Genomic DNA, 22,895 nt, shown 5'->3' with positions numbered 1-22,895 from the left:
GGACACAGTTGTGTCTGCCTTTGTCACAAAGGCTGGAGTGCTCCTTGAAATAGGAAGACTCCACTGTCAGTAAAAATTGGGCTGTCTTGCTTCTAATTCCCAGTTTTAAAAAACCAAAGCCATTTAGCTCTGATTTTCTTCCTCCACCTGAGAGAAGACTTTTGTCACTAAGCACCTTTTCTTAGGCACATATCTAGGAAAACTGTTCTAAGCCTAAAAATCCAATGTATATATCAATAGATGCACATCTTTTAAGCAATAAACATTAGTATTTGGTACAGCAGTCCCAGAGAAGAACACTCAGGAGTTTACTGCTGGATAACAGCATTCCAGCAGCAGCAGCTCGTGGTACAATGTCCAGTCTGGCAGAGCAGACACTGCCCAGAGGGTTTCCAGCACACAAGCACAGGGAATGCTGCTTCCCTCCATCACCAGTGGGCCCCAGGATAATTAAGAATGGCACTAATGAGCTCTGGGGGAAAGTTTTTGTCTAGGATTTTTGCTTCAAATGACATTTTGTATCTGCAGCATCAGGCTTTAGAGCCACTGCCATATGGAAGAGGGACAATCTGCAGGACCTTTCATGGAAATTAAAGTTGAAAGGATCCTGTTGGATTTGCACATGTCCAAAAAGTCCCTTCCCTACAGCTGATACAATTCACTGAGGTTTTTAAAACTGAAATATTTGAGAGCAAGATGTGACAGAAATCCAGCTGAATTAGCATTGGGTGGTGGTTCCTCGTTCCCAAACCTTCCCAATGGATCTTCCTTTGGAGTTCCTGCACAAATTAAAGCCCCATACCTCAACCCCTGTGGCACAGCTCATCCCTGAACGTGGGCAGGATGCCTGGAGTCCAAACCTTGTTATGTGCAGTGGATTCTTTCCAGTGAACAGCAAATTAGGGGGAAAATTCCCCCCAGAAAAATGAAATTGAAAATGTATTTTCAGTTCTCATTACTGAGATACATCATGTACCTCTTTCTATTACTTCATTAAGATTTCAGGGTTTGTGAGCACATCCATGAGATGCCCCTGATGTTCCACAGGTGCATTTATAGACATTTCTCTGAGAAATCATCCCTCATGTGGTGCACACAAACCCAGCAGGATGGTTAGCACAATAGGCAATAAACTGACAGCAATCCTCACTTTCAACTGCAATTAAATTTAATTAGTTTTAGCAAGACTGTATAAAGGCCATAAAGAAGGTGTTGCTTCAGCCTGTGAAATGAGGAGTCAGAGCTGTACGGAAACATCACTTAGAAACAATTCCTTTCCTGTAAAATACAGTAATCTTCCTTATGAAGACTGTTCTAACCTTAAAGAGTTTTATAAGTGCCAATTTGGAAAGGCTTGTTAAAGCACTTAAGAAAAATTAGAATAAAGTATTTAAGATAAACTAAGAAAAATCCAATTAATGCCTCCAAAATGGAGAAGATGGTTTCATCTCTGTCCATCCCAAGGAGTTACTGGTCAAAGGCCACTGGAACCAGCCCAGAACAGCTCCTTGCACTAATTCCAGCAGTGAATCAGTTCTAGAGGAAAATACTCCTTCCTTCACCTTCCAAAAGCTCATCTAGGAAAAGGACTGTGTTCATCCTGTTGCCATGAAGTTATGGCTTTTGACTTCAAAATTCCCTTTCTCTCCCAGAGGAGCGAGTCACCATCCAGGAAGGGCTCAAATTCCAGGACTCCCCATCCCTGAAGTGTTCAAATGCCAAGCAGAGGTGGCACTGCTTGGTTTTTAAATGGCCACACTGGGATTCAGGTGAAGGTTGGACTCGGTGATCTTGGAGGGCTTTTCCAACCTTAAGGACTCTGTGATTCCATGAAGATGAGGTCATTCACAGCAGCACTAATGGAACACTCCTAAAATAATCCCTCCATGGCTCCAATACTGGGAAATGCCCCAGACTGGAGGTTCCCCCAGCACAGCAGGAGCCTGGGACACTGTTTGGTCCCCGCAGGATGTGACACCGTGGGGCTGGCGGTGGAAATGCTCCGAGGGAAGTGAGCCAGGCCAAACAGGAAAACTCAACCATCAACATCTCCTGTGAGTTCCTGCCTCCAGCTGGGGCGAGGAGGAGGCACCAAAGGCAGAGCCCTGCTCAGAGCACCCTCAGCAACGTGAGGAGAATGTCTGCACTGCTCCTGGCAGGAACTGCATCCAAAATAAACTGCAGACAAAATGCATGTTCAATATATTCCAGGAAGACTCACATTATTTAAAAGTACATTAATCTCATTTCTCTTCAAGTGCCTGAATTAATACAGCAGTAATTCTCCTGCAATGAGCTGTAAGTCAAAATAAAGCAGAGCAATGGGGTGGCAAAATGCTGAAGGGTCTCTCCACTGTCACCATTATACTGCAAAAAGGCAAAACCTAAATATTTCTTGCAGTGCAAACAAAATTCCAGCACACAGGATTGAGCTCAATCCTTCAGTGAACTGGAATGTTTAGGTGGAGCTGTTCTAATCAGGATGGATGGATTGAAATAACTCCAGTGCTGTCTGCTCTGAAGCTGAGACAAGCACCTTTGTTAAGAAACTGATCTCAGAAATGTCTGTACCATCCTGGAATCCAAGTTAATTTTACAGCAGCCTGGCTGTCACTGTTGGCACTCACTCGGCTGCTGAACCTCGAGCTGGTTGTTACCCTGATTTCATAAGCAATAAAATATTTATAACACACAGTTCTCAAGTGCAGAACAAACCAAACGTAATTGACATTAATGTCTGCTGTAAGATCCCAACAAGTATAGCATTAAAAACCAGATAAAATGCTATTTTCATACCACACTGAGCAGACAGGACATGAGTTCAGGGTAGATCAAGCTGTAATTTACACAACAGGTGTGAACTATAAAAAACCTCACACTTTGCTGCTCTAGGTTTATTTCACTAAATCATTCTAAGAACAGAAAAGCATCAGCAATACTCAGGATCAGTTTCACTCGAATGATATTCCATTTCATCCTCCACTTCACCACCAATAAAACACTTGAGAGTCTGAGATGTGGGCATGGAGAGATGCACCCTGTGTCACCCCACCTGAGGCCCAGAGTCCCTGTTCCAGATGGATTTTGCCATTCTGCTGTTCTGTAGAGTATTCTGTAGGGATTTTGCCATTCAGCCCACCTGGTAGTATTGCTAAAGGAATTGCAATGCCAGAAAATCAGATTTAAAAACAAAGAAAACAAATAGAAATGTCCAAGAACAGGCCTGGGAGCCACCTCCTCTAGCAGAAGGTATCCCACGGCCGAGAGTTGGAATGAGACGATCTTTAAAGCCCTTCCAGCACGAAACCATCCTGGGATTGTGGGATTCCAGCATTTCCCCTCATCCCTGAGCTGAGGAAAGCCCTCACCTGTCGCTGCTGTGCCGCTGCTCGTTCCAGGTGCCGTACTGGCTGTCGGGCTCCTGCACCAGCGTGTCCGTGTCCTTCGCCCCCGGCGGCTGCCTGGAGAAGCATTGCCTCAGCTGGTCCTGCAACAAAACCTGCAGTCAGTGGCAGCCCCTGGCTGAGGGATTAACAGCTTTTACTGGCAATCATGGCCTGGAATCTGACAATTAAACTTGGCTGACTGGGAATGAACCTAAACACGAAGAGCTGCTGCGAACTGGGAGCGACAATTCTCTGTACGATAATTCTCTGTACAATAATTACAGTAATTGTTTTCCCGGGCAAATAATGGATTCCAGAGGTTGGAGCTGACTCTCTGGTTTCAGGAGCTCCATGCTGCTTTAATACTGCTCTTATCTCAGGTTGCACAGAACTTCTCAAAGCACCTAAGCAAGCACAAGGAATTCTGCTGGGAATGACATTTCATCTCCTCAAGCACAGCAGGCAAACATCAACTCCACTGCTATTTTCCTGGGTTTAATAAAATTAGCCATTTTTTTTTTTTTCTCTTTTTTTTCCAAGCATTCTTTGGAAGACTTTCAAAATAAAATGCATAAATAAATAAATAAGCACAGAGCCAGACACAAAAAGCTTCCTACAAACTGATGTAACATCCAAACCCAGTGCAGGACAGACCACGGTGGGTTTGCTTTGTTTTACTCTCACCTCTTCTCTCCTGATTGTTTTTATTCCATGGATCTGCTGCTTTCCTAAGAAAGAATGAGTGGATCCCTTTCCAGGGAGAGAAGTGGGTCAGTGCTGGCAGCCCAGACTTTGCAGCACTGTCAACCCAGCCCTGCAGTTGTGCTGAGTTATTCAGGGAGCTTCAAGAGTTCCTGAAATCCCACACTGGGAGCAGATAATTAACTGTTGGTCCCTTTCACCTTTATTATCCTGAACAAATACAAACACGGCTTTCAGCTCCAGATCAGTTTTGCTTATCAAGATTTTATCTGACAGCAAATTACATGGTTTTCCACCTGCCCTTGGAAAAATCCAAGGATTTTTCTCTCTTTGTAGGTACCCACTGCCTCCAACCCACTGAACAGAACACGGTGCTGGGACTAGAACACATCTTCTTCTCTTCAGGCAGCACACACAAAGTAACAATAATAAAGAAATCCCATATTTAATACGTAGAATTCCTTCATATTACTGGGGAAAAAGGAGAAATTGCATGTTTATTTATTTCCTTAATTTTGTACACCTAAAGAATGCTGCCTTAAGACTATAAAATCATTAAGGATAATTCAGCAGTGCTGACACCTGGCTACTGAAGAAGTCCCACAATACTTCCAGTATTCTCATAACCAGTTATTTCCCAGTGGCCACAGCCTCTCTCCAGTCCTGTTGTGCTCATTGCTGCTGACAAAGTGTGTTTTAATGCAAAAAAAATACAAAAGGCTCCACCATTTACTCCAACTATCACCAAGCACCTCAAAGTTAAAGACCAAGTTAAATTCTGTTTGCAGCACTCAAGTAAAAAGGGCTCAGTTTGTGAGTTACACAGAACAGACGTTTCCTGCCTTTCATACTGCAGATGTTCCTGCAGGCCCACAATTCCCTGGTTCTTACACTTTATACAATCATAGGATCTTCAAGGTTGTGAAAAAAACCTCAGAAAGATGGAGCCCAACCTATCCTACATAGATATCTAAATAGGGAAATGTACATGAATGCCTGGAGGCGAGTTAAGCTCTTACATTTCCCATGCCAGGTACAAGATTTCAGACGCGAGCCAGGCACACGCTGCTTCCAACACAGGAGATAGTCTGGTATTTCCTAGAAACCACAGGGCATTTCCTCCTGCTTGGCTTGGCTGTATGTTTTACCTTCCACAAATTCCCTCTGCAGCTTCCCAATCCCATAATTTGCTGCAGGAACTCCTGGGCTCAGCTCTCACCCAGTGGCCACAGCACCTTTGGCCGGTGGCTGCCCTTCTAGGAAAGGCACTAACAAATACTAATGGCTCATTTCACTTCCCTCCCAACTGTCCATGCTCATTCAGGGATAGTTTTTTTTTTCCATCTTGATGCTTATTATGAATTTTTTTCAATGCCAAGCCCACATCACGAGCTACCCCACTCCTCTATACATAGATATATACAATCCATACAGTATTTTCCACTGATTATGACTAAAGCCCGTTACCTCTACAAGTGGCACCATTTTATTTGCAACCACCAGAATTCACTAGAAATTAGACTGGAAAGCTTAGGAGCAGGAAAAGGAGCAGCTTTTGTGGTGTTGCACTGGGGAGCCCTTGTTTACACAGCACTGGGTTATCAGGGCCCTGGGGGCTGTACACCAGGGGTGTGGACAGCCCAGATAAGAAGGGCTCAGCAACCACAGGGGTCAAGTTTAGATGCAAAGACACCACTCCTGTGAAGGTTCAGTAATACCTAACAACATTTTACACTGCTGGACAGAATGGCACCATCAGCAGAGTTACTTCTCTGTGCTAAACCCAAAACAGGCTTGAAAAAGAAATAAAATTACTGCTTCTGAAGGCATTGTGAAGATAAGTTCAATATGACAAAAGAAGTTGAAATGTCAGGAATAAAACACTCCAAACTCTAGGAAATCTAAAGTTCTCTATGTTCTAAAGACTTTGTTATACTCAGAATCATTATTTCATTTTGCCTCTGAAGGAAGCTGCTTGTTTCAAGACGATTGTGTCCTTCCACAACAGGCCCTTTCAACATGTACTTTTTAAGGTGCCAAACGATTAATTGGAAAAAAATAAATGTTCTCTAGGTACCAAGCACAAAAATAAGGAGTGGGAAGAGGAGCTGATCCTCTCCTTGGCTGGTGGAGGAGGTGTTGGCTGGGGGCACTGAGGGTGGTGCAGAAAAGCAATTTATAGCCTGTGCAGCAGCTCGGAGGAGAGGGGGTGCTGAGGAAGGAAGTCACAACAAACCAGGAAGATTCTCCTTGCCAGAAGATGATTATTAGCAAGAATGAATAGTTTCAGCTTTTCTTTTGAAGATCTCTTTTCTATCATTGTCATCACACTCCTGAAAGACTCAAGGCAGTCAATACATGAAGCCAGGCTAGGTACAGACATTTCCTCCATAAACAGAATATTCAGGAAACTGGAAAACCAATCATTCCAAAGGAATAAGCAGGTAAAGAGGGGTCTGGCATCATTTTAGCACACAAAATAAACCCAAATTAGAACATTTCTAATTTATGATGACACAGAAATCCCCTAAATCAAATAAAACCTACACCCGATCCAGGTTTCAAATGCTGTAATTCTCCAAGCTTTGATCTTTAACTTCCCAATTCTTACACCAGGAGCCAGGAAAAAAATCTACTTAATTTTTTCTATAAAATAAAGCAGCTGAGCTGTGTCCTGCTTTGCCTCTGGTTCTTCTTCTAAAATGATCCATTATGATTATGCCTCTTTCAGTCCTCCCATGGAATTAAGCTGGGCTTGGCTACAGTCCAGGGCTGATTACTCCTGCAATTTCCCGTTCCTGAAAATGATGCATACACAACCTTGGTCTCCCAGCAGCCCCAAAATTACCCCAAACTCTGGGTCAATGCAGACACAAATGTGCAAAACCCTCCTGCACTGATGGGAAATGAAGACCTGGCACAGAGGAACAGCAGCTCTGAGAGATCTCCTGAGTCAGAAGCTGCACAGACAGTTTCAAAAATATCTTTGTTTGCCAAGGAGCCCGAGACATCAGCCAGCCAAAGTGACAGCCCACAGCTTGAGTGTGAATGTTCAGAGCTAGATTCCATTGGCATGGATTGGCTATGAAGAGGAATTGCACAATGGAAGGAAGTTTTGACCATCTGCCTTGTTAATATACAACTCAGAGAAAAAATGGTGCTGATGTCTTGAAGAGGGCTGCTTTTTCTTTTTTCTTTTTTTTTTTTTTTTCATTTTCCTCTCTCCTTACTTTAATTAAAGAAGCAAAAAATGTGGTCAAATTATCCCTAAAGTGTGACACCCCATTTTAGCAGAGCTCACAAGTCCTTACAAATCCCCAAAAGAATTCCAGCTGTTTCCCTGCAGCATGCCATGAAGACAGACATAGACCTCCACCTATTCATATTTTATGATATTATTTTGTAGTTGATTCTGCTTTGAATGGGATGCTGGGCTTGCTGAGCTCCAGAGGTCCTTTATAACCTCAATTATTCTACAATTATTGCAAGGATTCTAAGGACTAAGAGGTGAACTATACATTTTGAAGCACTAACAGAATTATCAGAACATAAAATCAGATTAAAACCAACCAACACTGAAAACCCCACCACAATAAGAGGGTCTATGGGTCACAGCCCATGGATTTTAGTTTGGAAGTACCCAAATGCTAAGACAGCAAGCGGGAAGAGGATCCCAGGATTTCCATCTATACTTACTATCCATCCAATGAATGCTGCCCATAAGGAGTAAGTCATGGCTCCAGCTCCTCTTAATTCCCAGCAATCAGGTGGGATTCAGACAGGTGAGATCAGCCAACTCTGTGCTTTAATTAATTGCTGAATGGAGTCAGTGCCTGGTGGAATGTTCCTTCTGCCCCCACCCTCCCTGCTGCAGCCCCAGATAAAGAGTTCCAGGAACTGCCCAGCTGAGCTCAGGGATGAGTTACAGCCCTCCCCAACACCCTGGCCAGCACAGCAGCCCCAAAGAGCACAGCACTGCCCCATCCCTGGAGAGCAGCCCCAAGAGCAGGGACAGAATTAATGGAATTAATCCACCTCAGAACCTCCAGGGCTCCACACCCCGACACAGCCACCTGCAGGGTGGTCAGCAGGTAAGGAGATGGCAGTGAGTGGCCAGGGGGTCTGCTCAAGTGGAGCATCCCTCTGTGGGCTGTGAGCACAAGGAGCACATGGAGATGTTGGTGTGAGTCCAGAGGAGGCCAGGAAGGTGATTAGAGGGATGGAGCAGCTCTCCCATAAGGAAAGCTGGGGTTGTTCAGCCTGGAGAAGAGAAGGCTCCAGGGAAACCTTACTATGGCCTTTCGGTGTCTAATGGGGCTCCAAGAGAGCTGGGGAGGGTTTTATTGAGTAAGATGTAATCATTTATAAACCTGGTCATTGTTTTGTAATGACTGTGTCGTTCCAGGCTCAGAGCAGCTGCAAGTGGGGCTGACTGGGCCCGTCCTCCCTCCCCATAAGTCTGGAATTGTGAATATGCTTCTAAAAAAGTTCTTCCCTGTGATGGTGATGAGGCCCTGGCACAGGCTGCCCAGAGCAGCTGTGGCTGCCCCATCCCTGGAAGTGTCCCAGGCCAGGTTGGACAGGGCTTGGAGCAGCCTGGGATTGTGGAAGGCGTCCCTGCTCATGGCAGAGGCTGGAATGGGATGATCTTTCAGGTCCCTCCCAACCCAGAGCATTCCATGATGCTGCTGGCCCCAGCACATCCTGGGCTGGGCAGGACAAGCTGGTTTTATGTGAAGAACTGGAGCTGCTGCTGCTGCTGCTGAATGCACAAGCAATGCCTGGAGAAACACACGTGTGCCCCATGTGACTGTGAGCACTCTCACAACACATTTAGCTCTCTTAGATCCTAAGGAGCTCCACTGCTCTGCTCAAAAATCCTTTAAATAATGGATGTTTCCCTCTCCCATGGGCAGTGGAGTATGTTCCAGTCCCACGGTACCAAGCATCTCATAAATGCCATCAGCCCCGACATTCTCCCTGTTGCTATGCAACCCTGGGCTGCCTCTCCATATGAGTTTTCCCTGCCTCTTCCACAGGGATATGATACCCAACCACCAATTACATTCCTGATGCTAAAGCCTGACAGCATTTCCCTTACGAAACAGGAGTTGTTTTTAGAGGGTGACTGGTCTAATTCTCCACCTTTCCATTGCTTCCACATTGTTGTACAGGACTGAATCCCAAGCCTCTCTCCCCTGGAAAGTCACAGGAAAAATTTCAGCACAGCAGATGTACTACAGGAGCTCCAAGAGAGCTGGAGAGGGAGGGACTTTGGACAAGGACACGGAGGGGAATGGATTTGAGCTGGCATAGGGCAGGTTTAGATCAGATATTAGGAAGAAATTCTTGCCTGTGAGGGTGGTGAAGCTCTGGCACAGGCTGCAGCACCAAAGAGAGACCCAAAGTCTACCCTGCATCGATTCTGGCCACAACAGAGAATGTGGTCAAATTAATGCAGATGAAGTTGGTTTTGCCAGGGATCTGGTTACAATCATGCAGTGACATCAGCTCCCTGCTCCTGCAGTGACTCCTGGTGCTGTTACCCTCATCACTCCCCAGAGGATTTCAAAGACATTTGAGAGTTTGTAGTTTTTTCTACCCTGCAAATCGAGCTGCTCTGCCCCAGGTGGTTCAGGGCAAGGCTGAAGATGAAGCAAAGGTTGACTCCAAGTGCAAAAAGCAGATGAGGATCTAATTCTAAATATAAGCCCTGCTTGGGCTGAGGGAGCCACAGCAGCACTTCCACTGAGAGGTGGGAATGCACAACACCACAGCACAGCAGAGGAACTAGCTGGGAATATCTTTAAAACCCCTCCTATATCACTGGATTAAATTTCCTTTTCAGCCTCAGGCAGCCAAGCTGATAAGGAATGAACCCCTAAGAAAGCCAAGGCAGCAGGAAGGAGCCAGAGGCTCCATCAGCAAGATCCTGAGCAGTGCCAGGGAATCCAGGCTCTCTCCAGGGCACGTGTAACTCCCATCAGTGTTAATAAAACCTGGCAGTGAGTGTGGAACAGGATCCCTCGACTTCAACACTGCAGGAGGCACAAGCCAGAACAAGGCAATTTCATACTGGGGTGCCAAGGAGGGAATAGATTTGCTTTTTTTGCAAAGCTGCATGGTTGAAATCAACACCTCCTACTCGAAATGCTGCATTTCACAGCTCTTCTGCACAGTTCACGTCTCTCCACATGAGACACAAGTTAAACTTCAAACAAATATTCCTGGGAAAAAAGTGCTCGTTAACTTAAAGCCTGGAAATAAAGATGTACAGAAAGTGATAGGATTTCCTGACAACAAGTGAATAACAAACATGCTCGTTTCAACACACAGCTCGAACAGCTCAGATGTTTTAGGAGACAGCAGTCAAAACACACACACAGTCACCCCCCCAGTGAACGCCAGGAGAGCTTCCCAAAACTTTCACAACATCACCAATTTCAATAAAAATGGATTACCAGGATAGGGAGGATGTGAGGCTGGGGAGGCCCTGGCACAGGCTGCCCCATCCCTGGAAGTGTCCAAGGCCAGGTTGGAACAGCCTGGGATGCTGCAAAGTGTCCCAGCCCATGGCAGAGGGTGGGACTGGATAATTTTAACCCCCCTTTCAACCCAAATTCTTCTGGGATTCTATGATTCTAAGGCTTGTGTTCAGAGAAGTTTGTGTATAATACAATTTATTTCCCCTGAAAGCTATCATTGAGAGATTTTAAACAAACAAACAAAAAGGCAGCAAGGTGGATGAGCACAAAATATCAGCTCTAAATTTATTTACGCTATTTTCTTCTTGTTTAAGAGCACAGTAAAAATCAACTCCTTGCAGTCAGTCTAAGTGAAATCACTGGGTAAAGTAGTTTAAATAATTATTCCTGTCAAAATAATGGGAGAACAACAAAGGCAGCTACCAAATGCCCATCACTATGAGTTTCTGGCCCAGATTTATCTGCCAGCTACGTTCATGGCCTGTTAAACCAAAGAGAAGTTATTAAGAATGAAAAAGCAGGAACTGTTTCAGCACTGGCCCTTGTATCTTCATTAATTAAACTGAACAGCTTCACTCCTCCCCCCAGCTCCAAACAAGACAAACAACTCATTTTTAAAGCCTGCTTGCTGCAAACTTGCTTCCCCCAACCCTAACAGCTCCCTGGGAATTTAAAGATAAAACTTAAAGATTAAAATTCCATTTACTGATAGTACCAAAATATTATTTTTGAGTGCAACTCATGCTCTCAGTGAATATTAGGGCAGAACAATCCAGCAACTGTTCACTGTAGGGCCTGTACCTATTCCAAGTTCAGAATCAAAGTGCCAACTTGTAGTAATTTCTCTTTACCAATCATTTGTTGAAGGATGTTCACCACAAAGGACAAACTTTTTGCAGACAGACTTGGGTAAAACATAACAGGCACTGCAGATCAAAACTCTTTTATAAGCAGAGACAGTCCCAGGTGAATGAAGGTGTGGAACTCAAACCAGGACCCTCACCTGCTCCAGAAAGAGATCTTGTTTGATGGGAAAAGGCAGAGTCCACCAGCTTTCCCCAGCATCAGCTTCATGAGCTTAGAACGAAACATCTGGGAAGATTAATAAAAACCAGGATGGGAATTTCAGCCTCTAGCAGGGAAAGGGCTGTAGGATACAACAAAAAACCCTCAAAAAGCACTAAGTGCCCTCCCAGCACATCTGGGACACGTGCATCAAACAAATTGCTCCACTTCCATCTTTATTTTGGAATTAAAAACTGAATCCAAACGCTGCCAGATGAATTTTGAATGAAAACACCATTTTGTTTGACTGCCTGGTACACCAAAGGCAAACCACTATTAAATGCACTTTGGTGTTATTTTTAGCAAGTATTGGAGCAGTTTAGGTAAAACACATCGACCGCTCTCAGTCCCAGAATTCATCTTCCCTGTTCTGTGTGAAACACCTCTGAGGTTTTCCATGACTTTTTTTAGCAGTGTAAGTGGAGCCAAGGGAATCAAACAGCTTGCCCTGGTTTTATTGTAAGGCAACAAACCTCGAGACCTAGAACAGTGCTGGCTGCGAAACCAGATCTCACACCTATAATAGAACCATGACCGACAGACCCTGATTAAATCAGAGGCCATGTTTAATGCATGTATCTCTGCTCCTCTTACAAAGACACCAAGCTGATGACATGAGATGAAAATGGACAATTAACTCCATCAAAATACCTGAAAGAAAAGTCAGCTTCTATTAAAGGAGTCTCACTGCAAAGAACAAACTTCCGCAAGCTCAGCTATGGATTTGCAGATGTGAAGGTGGAGAAGTTTACTCACGCTGATTTAAATTGTGCTGCCTGAGCTGAATTAGGACAGCTTTCTGTGCTTGGCATGATGCAAAGTCCTCCACCAGTAGCCACCAGTGGCAGCAGGGAAGGGAGCTGGAAGACCGTGGCTTTATCAGGCAGGAGTTCACGGGCACGGCTGCTCCTTGTTTAAAAACTCACCAGCCTCGAGTAACTGCTCCACACCACAGCCCTAAAGCAGTGCAGAAGCCAGTTCACATGAATTACACTTTTTCCTCATTCCACAGTTTTTTACAGCACAATGTCAGTAGTTCCAAGGACTAAGACAGGACCCTGTTGCAATCAGGTAAAGAAGTGCCAGCTCCAGGTCTGTATTCACCAGTCTTGTGCCACAGACACGATGGCATCAAGCACAAACTTCTTGGAGGGCTCAGTCTGAGCCCAAGTGAAACCAGATTCACACATGAAGCCAAGCACAAGCAAAATTCCTGCTGAAACAGAGGAACAGCAGATCCAGCACTGTCACCAGTGACTTAAGTGAAAAGGTCACCCCTTGTCTCCTGATTTCTGCTCCGTAAGCAGTGCTGTGTAGGACAGCAGAACACTTGTCCTCTGCAGGTTTCACATTCCCATTTTTCAGCCTTCTTTTACACAAGTTGCTCATTCAGACGATTCCAATAAATCTCAAACACCAGCTTAAAAAAGCCAAGAGAACTTTACCATGCTAACACGGTAACAGTGGTTACCAAATATTTTCTTCTTCATTCTTTTGTGCTTACTTGACACTATTTTCTTTCCCAGTCTGTCCAAACAGGACATGGATAGCAAGCTGGGACAGAAATGCTCTACCCAGTGCTGATAGAGAGCACTGGAAAGAGCTGTATTCAAACACCACACCTGCCCAAGGAATGCAGCGTCACCTGCGCTCGTTCCCTGAGCAAACCCCGCCAGGCCACGGCAGAGCTGCCTGTGTTTACACTTCACAATGAGTAACTGTTTTGTTTAATAATAAAAAAAAACCCCAAAAACATTTTAGCCACTTCAGAGAGTTTGGATTTACCCACATGTTGGCACCGAGGCTTGGGGCCCCTTTCCACACAACTCAACCACAGTCGCTGGTCAAACACTGGGCTTAAATCACCAGTTTCAGGTACAGCTCAAAACCACTGGTTTCAGCTCCTCTCCATGAAATAAAACAGAATAAACCAGATTTGCTTCCCTTTCACTCCCCATCACCCCAAATCTTTGTTACTCTGCAGGATGTGCCAGAACTAGAATTGGGGGTGTCAATAATGGCCAGGAGGATCACGGCATCCTCAGCTCCCAGGAAATCAGCCTCTCCTCCACCTCTTTGCCATGCCATGGAATACAGATAGTTCCTCCTGGAGACTAATGGAAAAGGGAGGGGAAAGGGCTCTGTCTGGCACAGAGTGCTGGAGAACCAAGAGCTCTTTACCTTTCCTTTGCTCCCAGGAATTGCATCCTGTCTCTGCCACACCACAGCCTTCACAAGTCACACTGACCCTACTGCTTCTATGGCATGACAAAGTAGGAAGCATTCTGAGAGAAAAACACCTATTTTCCAATAAAAGAAGGAAATAATGATCATTTACATTGCTTGCACAGTGACAGCACTTCACTGATCTTACAAATTTAGCTTCAGGCATTTTTTACTGGAAAAATCACAAATACTGAAGCACACTCAATGCCGTGCTGGCCTGTGCTGGGGAAACGACCAACACCAGCCCAGTTTCAATTTAACTTTCTAATTTCAGACCAATATGTGTCCTACCTCACTGTCCTGCTTCAAAATCAACCACATTTTTCCCATTCCCCAAACCCTGACTGCCTGGCAAATGAAAACATCCACCTGCGCTGCAGGAAGAAAGCAGCTGGGAGCAGACAGACAGACAGCACTATCTGGAGGTGTTTTGGGAGCTGTTTTTAGGTGGAAAAGCAGACAGGAGGGAGGTTTTGTTATGAGATTAAAATGCTGCAGCAAACCCGAGGGTTTGCATTGAATTGTCTCCCTTGAGGGTCTCAAAAAGGTGCATCGCTTACAAGCTCGGGTGGCTCTGAGCTGGGCTGCCTCTTCCTCAAAGAGGAAAACCTCTGCTGACTCCGCACTGAAAACCTTCGGAAGGACTCTCTGCTCCGGGATGCAAAGTGCCTGAAGGAAGAGGTTCTCTTGAAGGGAGTCCTGGTGCCACCTTCCCCTCCACTCCTCTCATGAGCCACCGCAGTAGTGACTAAATTTAGTGCTTCCTGCAAGGATCTCCGCACTGTGCCCATCCACTGGGTCATGTGAGTTTGTGCCACTGTCAGTTTGTCTCCAAGGTAATCCATTTTTTTTTTGTTTTGTTTTTCCAGCAGAGATGAAATATCAATATTCAGTAGCAATTAAAATATATTCTCCTTAAAAACCCTGATTTATTTTGCGAAAAGTGATTCCGTGTATAAAAATATTTCCAGCTAAGGTAAACAGCATTGCACTATCACCCTCAGCATATTCCTAAAATTAAAACAACCAAAGATGTGAGGTGGGAGACTGGTATTTGTCAAGTAGGAAAAAATAAAAGACTTTTCCTACTTACAATCGGCTTTGCAGAGTTCCATCAAAACATGCTTAATTCAGCCATGTTAAAGAGATAAATCAATGTTTAAATCCTGACACAGTCACTTGAAATGAGTCCATTTGCAAGCAGAGAATTAGGCTCTTACTCTCTTCATTTCAGAGCAGGAAAAGCAACTCCCTTTTCAAGCCAGGTTTTTGTTTTGCTGTAAATATCAGAAGGATAAAACAAATCTTATTCTCCTGGCTCGGCCACTCGTCAGGTGAGAGTACATTGACCAAAGTTCTGGCGCTCCTATACAATCCATTTAGCAAGCAAATCGATTAGATCTTCTGAACAATAAATCCAGATTCTTCTCAAAAAACTCTGCAGAAGGGTGTCAGCAGCAGAATCCTCTCGTCACCATCCTCGCTGCCTTCGGAACCATCCTGGAGCTGTCTCCCGGCAGAACTGCGGAGCGAAGCCGGGGAGGCTGGAGGGGAAGCGCGTCCAGCCTTTCCCCGCGGGACTCGCTGCCTGCTCAGAGCCTGCCAAAAGTGCTGCTGGATGACATCAGCTCCTCTGCTTCCAGGGGGGCTCCCAGCCCAGGGACAAACACAGCGGCTGTCCCCACGCCTGCTCTCCTCGCAGGGCCCGGAGCAGCTCGGGATGATGCACAGCTGTCCGGAGCCGCTCCTGCTCCCAGCGCTCCGGGCTAAGGCACACCGGGATACAAGCAGGAGAACGCTGCTGCCTCTGGAATGCCGATGCCTCCTCTCCGTCCCTGCCTTGCCTGTGCTCCGGGGAGGAAACAATGAGGAGGTGACCAGCCGCAGAGGTCTGCCCAAGGAAGGATCTGGGCTGGGCTTTATTATAGTACAGGCAGGGTTACCATGGCAACGCAGGGAACAGCATCTGCTGGCTCCGGAGCAGGCAGGAGTTGCACAGATCTATTGGAATGATTCATAGTTTGCATATGTCACGTGGATTTAGTGGTTTTAACCCTTCCTGGGGAACACGGCTCTGCCAGGGAATCACACCAGAAGATTCCCACCGGGATGGGGCCACACCTACACCCTCCTCCTGCTGCTCAGCAGGCACCTGGGCAGTGCCAACACCTGTACCTGCTTCACTGTGCCATTCATGGCCTCAAAGAGAACACGTCCCACTGTGCCGCTCATGGCCTCAAAGAGAACACGTCCCAGTCAGTGACTGTGGTATCAGGATAATGATTAAGCCACCAGCCCAAACCAAAGCTGAACAGGTCTGACCATTTGAAGTTTTTTTCCACTTTTCTACACTGTTCCCTGCTGTGAGCAAGGGCTCTGTGTCCTTCCCCAGCTCTGCTCCCTCCCCAGCTGCTGGGAGAGCACGGGGTTGGTACCACAAACCCAAAATAATTGAGGGTAATGTGAGGACCCCAAGTGTCACCATGGAATTCCTGGGAACAGCCCACTTGGGAGGACAGCAAGAATAAAAGCTATGGGTTTAAATCAATAAATCTAAGCTCATGACGTAAATTTGGACTTAAAAGTCCAAAGTCAAGCCCTGACTAGTTCAGGACCAAAGGGAAAGATGCAAGACAGGCACGTTGGAAGCTGCTCACTCTCTTGTTTGTTCAAGGGGGTTTGTGGCTGTTGCTTAATTTGCCATACAAAGTACCATGAACTTGCATCACCCTCTGCTCCTCTGAACTATCCAGGAAGAGATTCAATGGAACAAAAAATTTCTAGATAACATTTGATGCAATGGTTCTTGCGTAAGCTTTATTGTATCAGAAATGTGCCTTGCAGACACGCATGAACCCAAGATGCCCTGAGGAAACAGGGTGCCTTCCCTTTTAATCTCTGTTTTTAGCAGCTCAGCTCCACCAACCTGTAACTTATCTCCAGGAAACTATGTAACATTCCCTAACTAATTCTCATTTCTGAATGTATTTGTTTTGAACATTCACAAATTTGCAGCCTTATAAAACCCCTCAGTAATTAAAGACAATCCAGCCAACAGAGAAAATCCTCCCCCCACTCCCAGCTCTTCTCTGAAAGAGCCGCAGAGTTATTTTTGTATGGAAATGGAAAGAGATAGTTTTGACCAGATTCCCCAAGAGCAGGGTGTTTCTTAGATTTGTAAAGAAATAAGAAAAATAATTAATTTATCTACCAGAGTTATGGGTAATGCTCCATGAACGATGGAGATCCCTCACCCAAGGCTGGAATTTAAGACTTACTGCGCATTTTTATGCTGTTAAATTTAAGTGTGATATTTCAAACATCTGTGTCTTTGCAAGTGCAGCTCTGTGCCTGCTGCAGTGCGGGGATTCTGCACGGGGCACTCTGCCATTCCAGAGGGTTTCAGGCTCCATCTGATGCGGGAGCCCTTGAAATAGCAGCCCAAGAGCTCTGCCTGGAGCTGCCATGTGAGTTAGTCAGCACTTCCTTCACCTCACCAGGACGGGCAGAGCAGAATCCAAATTTAACTCCCCTTCTGGAATATCACCTGGGGCAAGCAGGGGGAGAGGCACAGCCAGATTTCACCCTGGATGCACAGAGCAAGGTGCTCCTACAGCTCGCTTCAAGGACTCCTCACATGTGCATGGAACTTGAAGGATGTGAAAATGCTCTACAGAATTATTATACCTCCCCTGAAAAAGAAAAGTTATACCAAATATACCATTTTTGTCCTCAGAAGATTGGAAAAGTGCTGATTTGAGTCTTTCTGCAATACTAAATTTAGGATCTTCTGATACCACGTGAACACACTGCTGGGTATTGAAGCATCTAAATTACTGCTTAGATTTACATCTCAACATCAGGGCAAAACACTTTAGAGAACAATGCAGATGCACCTTCACCATCGAATTCAAACAGCTGGAGATTTTTCCAGCACTTCAGCTGAACTTGCAGGGGAGTGGAACAAGATGGACTTTGAATTCCCTTCCCTTGAAGGCCATGGGCACTTTCCACTAGACCAGTTCCATGCCTCATCCAACCCAGCTTTGGACACTTCCAGGGATCCAGGGGCAGCCACAGCCTCTCTGGGCAATCTGTGCCAGGGCCTCACCTCCCTCATAGAGAAGAATTCTCTAACTGGCCCCCAGCCCAGCAGTCCTGGCAGAGTGAGGGTTTGTTCCTGAACGAGAACAGCACAAGATGATCTTCTGCCCTTGACAAATCCGAGTGATTATCTCACCCTGGGTCTGTCAGGGATCTGCAGCCCCAGAAAACAGCACACACACACAGCTACCCAAACTGCATGACTAATTACCTCAGTATAAACGGGACCTCGTTATTCAAACATTGCTGGATACTTCCATTATTAACTTCTATTCCACCTACAGCTCAAAAACACAACCCTGCACAAAGACCTAACAGCCCTTGTTTCTCCCCTCCTTCAGCACAAAACAAAATTCCATGGTCACATTATATTTTCCAAAAGGCTCTTACAGCTCATTCCCAGCTTCACCTGCTTCAAATACATGTAATTATGTTAATTACTCTGTGGGATTGCAAGGTCAATTTAAAGAAGGCCTGCAAGCAGCAGAGCACAGAACACACAACCCAGGAGGGGCAGGTGGGTGTGAGCTCTTCCAGCCCATGGGGTTCCCTTGCCACCAGCTCCATCCCAGCACCATGGAACTGGGAAGCAAACCCAGTTGAGGACCCACCAAGACACCTGGGATAAGTTTTCTCTGGGTGTCCTGAAGGATCCTTTGCCAGCAAAGCAGATGGGACAGAAGGATGGGCACCTTAGCCTGGATTAACTGTGACAACAATCCTTGTGTGAACCTCAGTCAGGAACTCCCTCTGTGATGGGTTCCTCCTATCACTCCACTCTAATTCAGGCATTTCCAAAGGGTTTTCTGTGAGGAATCATCCAACCTAGAAACAGCAGGACCCAGCACTTGTGAGGACCACGGGCAGCTCCAGTCCCACCTTGTGACACCCCTGGCAGCAGAGCCTGCCCTTGTAAGGCTGTCCCAGCCCTGCATTCCACACCAACTCTCCTTCTGCTTCATTAGTAAGAGAACTTAATTTAACCTCTTGTGTTTGACATGATGGACTATTTAAAGATGCAGGGCTGGGCTCGGTTGCACAGCTCCAGACTCAATTATTCTTGGGCTCCTCAGACACGACAAACAACATGATTTTATTTTTGCCTCTGTATTCTGTGTTGTGCCAACTGAATTGTCACAACACAATTCCAAGGAGGAGCAGCATTCCTAACTACAGCCTGAATCTCTCATGTGCAACACCCCATCATGAAGATTCTACTGTGTCACCTTCAAATTCTCATTTAAAGTAAAAATGAAATGCATGGCTACACCTCTGGCAGAGAGAGACCAAAGCTCAACAGCTGCAGCAGAGGATCTGCTCCATGGCAGATAGCCAGCTTGCCCACCATTCCAATCCAGGAATTCTCATGATGCTTAACACAGCCAAAGTCAAAAGGCCTTGGTGGTTTTGTCTGTTCTGTTTTGTGGGGGTTTCTGAATTTTCATGGTGATATAATAATGCAATTTACTGAGAAGCTCAAACAGCCTCACCTGTAGACAGGCACTGTACAGTCAAAAGGGAAAAAAACCAAGAGAGGAAAAAGAGTGTAATGGATGGAGTGTATTAACACAAGGACTTTGGACACTGTCCATAAAGAGAAATCTCTTTTGTAACCTGAAGCCCCAGTATATCAATATTTACACCAAATATTTGGTTTTGATTTCTACTTTCATTTTGCTGAAAATAAGCAAGTTACATTCATGGCCACAGCTCTAATTAATGGTTATTCACAATCTTGGACAACTTGCAGAGAGACCTTGGCATTAAAGATTTCTCCCTTGCACCCACCATCTACAAGAGGCTGAAATTCCATTTTCCAAACCTTTTTCTTCTATTAGATAATTCTGAAAGCCCCCAGAGGCCTCACAAATCAGTGAAAAAGGAAAGGCTGCAGAGGCAACAGGCTCTGCATCAATACTGGTAAGGTTTACACAAGCACACCGATAGGAGAGGCTCTTAAAGAAAGGTGCAAAAGCATTTCAGAAAAGATCCCATCTATGACTACATGGCTACTTTAGAAATCTTTATTTTAAACTGAGCTGGTGAGAAAGTCAAAAATATATATATATAAATCTGCATTTCTCATTTTCCTTACAGAAGCACCCTTGTGATAAAGAAAGCACATTAATAGTTTTCATGACTGAATGAACACTCCACATACTTGTTTATACCTGCCAGAGTAATTTTTCCATTCTACTGCCATGGTGATCCTTGATGGGATCAGTGAAAAACTTCACTTTGCCATTTTATTTGTAATCAAAAAGTCAGCCATCCTTTCTCTGCTCGGGGCACTTTTGCAGTAGCATGTCATTAAATCAAGATTAACAAAAATCAATGGTAACTGTGAAATACAATTTTTACTCTAAGTTCTTAATTGAAATAAAACTACCAATAATAACTGCAACAACTAAAGCACAATAGTATTTCAGAAAATGCCAATTCTTTTGTCCCCCAAATTATGTTTCTCCTGAACCTAAGCAATGCCCAGTTAAACATCCTGAACATATACAGCTTTTGTGCCTTGAATTGTTTCAGTCTAAAACAAAGCTATCAATGTTAAAGCTGAGGAAACCAGCTAAAAATATACGAGGTTGTTTGCAAGCCCATGTCCATAATCCTGCAGCACTTCCCTTCCAGCTCAATGGAGGAGGAAAAACTGAAAAAACAGAAACAGGAAATTCCTACAGCACAAATACATTGGAAAGGACTAAAATAATTTTCTTTACATTTGTTTATGTGCAAGGGATCAAACCAAGCAAAAGATAGATGGTTAGAGGGTTTTTTTTAATTTGTACAAACAAAAATTCAGGATGAAGATGTCTGCAATGGATCTCCCTGCACCAGGGAGGAAAAACAAAGTAATGCCATAGCCAGGGCTCTCCTGGGAAGTCCAACAGCTGCTGCTCCATCACTTGACCCAATGGACATGTTAAGCACAGATAACCACAAAACACCTTTCAAAGAGAATTTTCGAGTACAGAACATGGCCTAAAACACCTTCACCTGGTGAACTTTTCTCCCAGGGCACACAGGGTGAGTGGAGGGCACAGAAACAAGCAGGAGAACACGCTGCTCCTGCTCCACACCACGTGCCTGAGGAGATGTCAGAGCATTTGTTCTCACTGAGGGTGCTCAGGAAATCTCCAGTTACTGAGGGCTCAGATCTGACTCACAAAATTCAGAGAACATTCTGAAGGAAGAGCTTTTTTTCCTGCAAGGGATTTCTTTCTTCAAAGATCAATAACAAGGAGCTGCTTCTGAACCCATTCCAGCTGTTCCTGGTGTGATCACACACTGCCCAAGGCCTGCCTGAACACTGCTCTTCCATCTTCTCCTACAAAACACCATTCCACATGTCTTCCACACACATCAGGCACTGCTTGATGGCAGTAAATTAACCAAACACCACTTGTAAGTTACTACAATAATTCCTTCACCCGTTTTAACCCATTTGATGATGAGAGCAGAAGATTTATTTGTGATGGCTGTATAACCCTGAGTGCACACACCTTCCTTGACTTCCAGGTCTCTCTACTCTTACTGCCTCCTCCTCCCATACACAGGACAAGAGCCCCATGCTCCCACATTCCCCAGGACATGGACAGCACACAATCCATCCTGCCACCCCTTAGGTGCCAGGGATTTATTAATCTCTACCATGAATCACTAAACCAAATACTACATTTTTCCAAGCTTCATTCAAGCTCAAGATTTACCTGAAGCTACATGTTAAGAGCACCTGTGTCCTGCAGTACAAGTGCTGTGGTATCCTGAGGAAAGCCCTCTACAAAGAGCAACTTTCCCTGTGCTCAAGTAGCTCCCTAAAAACTCTGTTTCCTTTCAGCACAGTAAACACACACTGGCTGCATGAACAACTCACCACTGCTGAAAGGACAGGAACAATAGTGGGAACTTGGCTGTCTCCCAGCATCAGCAACACTGACAACAGCTTGGGAAAGCAGGAACTGAGTCAAAACAACTTTAGATCAAAATACTAGGAGGGAGGCAGTGAAGTTACCTCTGCTTTGTGTGTATATATGAGGTTTAGCAATCCTCCTTAGCCTCGTGTCACAGAATGGTTTGTGTTGGAAAGGACCTTAAAGATCATGCAGTTCCAACCCTGCCATGAGCAGGGACACCTTCCATGATCCCAGGTTGCTCCAGGCCCTGTCCAACCTGGCCTGGGACACTTCCAGGGATGGGGCAGCCACAGCTGCTCTGGGCAGCCTGTGCCAGGGCCTCACAGGGAAGAACTTTTTCAGAAGCATATTCACAATTCCAGACTTAAAAGAAAGGGAGGGAGGACAGGCCCAGTCAGCCCCACTTGCAGCTGCTCTGAGTCTGGAACGACACAGTCATTACAAAAAAATGACCAGGTTTATAAATGATTACATCTTACTCAATAAAAACCCTTATTGCAACAAGTTAACCTAGAATGTGCTATTCCATGTGAGCATTTTATGGTAAATTAAACTTAATACCACACCTCATTAGAACAAACTGCCTTGCACTGAGCACGTGTCCCTAGGCTGGGAGCGGGGATGTGGCCGCAGGCCAGCAGCGCTGCGTGGTGGAACAGCACTCCCTCGTGTTCCCGCTGGGAATGGGGCTCCTCAGCCAGGCTGACCCTTCTGCCTGCCCTCAGCAATGCCACAGACACCACAATTCCTCTTCTACAGCACAGCTGGGAACTGGGGAAAGGCCTTTCCAGATTTTGCTGTGCAAGAGCATCATCTACCCAGGTTATCCAAGAGGTAACCCAGGTTAGGTGCTCCTGCTGACACCAGGAAAGCAGACACCTGGGTGGGAGGGGGTTTTAAATCTTTGGAAGAAACACCCCCATCACCAAAAGCAAATCCTGCAAGGGAAAAGCGGAACAGTCCACAGGAACTTTCCAGAAGTACAGGGAGAGGGAAGGCACAGCACA

The 22,895-nt window shown here is 45.3% G+C and overlaps 1 protein-coding gene and 1 long non-coding RNA gene across 12 annotated transcripts in view; one reads left to right on the top strand and one right to left on the bottom strand.

Annotated features, from left to right (window-relative positions):
• KIAA1671 (KIAA1671 ortholog) overlaps nucleotides 1–22,895 on the bottom strand; it is a 64,960-nt gene that overhangs the window by 6,013 nt on the left and 36,052 nt on the right. For 6 of the 11 annotated variants that reach the window (XR_004499600.1, XR_004499601.1, XR_004499598.1 and 3 more), the window contains one exon: nucleotides 3,369–3,487. Coding sequence is in view for 7 of the 11 variants with exons in the window: in XM_033518215.1 (XP_033374106.1) it covers nucleotides 3,369–3,487 (119 nt within the window). In the remaining 4 variants the exon portion in view is untranslated. Of the gene's footprint in view, nucleotides 1–1,150; nucleotides 3,152–3,368; nucleotides 3,488–4,070; nucleotides 4,137–5,555; nucleotides 5,668–7,784; nucleotides 7,948–14,424; nucleotides 14,925–22,895 lie in introns of those variants that run through there. The other 5 variants (XM_015643980.3, XM_015643979.2, XM_015643982.2 and 2 more) reach the window with 5 other exon arrangements.
• On the top strand, nucleotides 8,027–10,377 carry LOC117245201. The gene is made up of 2 exons (XR_004499602.1): nucleotides 8,027–8,179; nucleotides 8,494–10,377. It is a non-coding gene; the product is annotated as an uncharacterized LOC117245201 (long non-coding RNA).

Source organism: Parus major, chromosome 15, assembly GCF_001522545.3.
Source record: "Parus major isolate Abel chromosome 15, Parus_major1.1, whole genome shotgun sequence".
Lineage (NCBI taxonomy): Eukaryota > Metazoa > Chordata > Aves > Passeriformes > Paridae > Parus > Parus major.
This window is presented reverse-complemented; position numbering and strand designations above follow the sequence as displayed.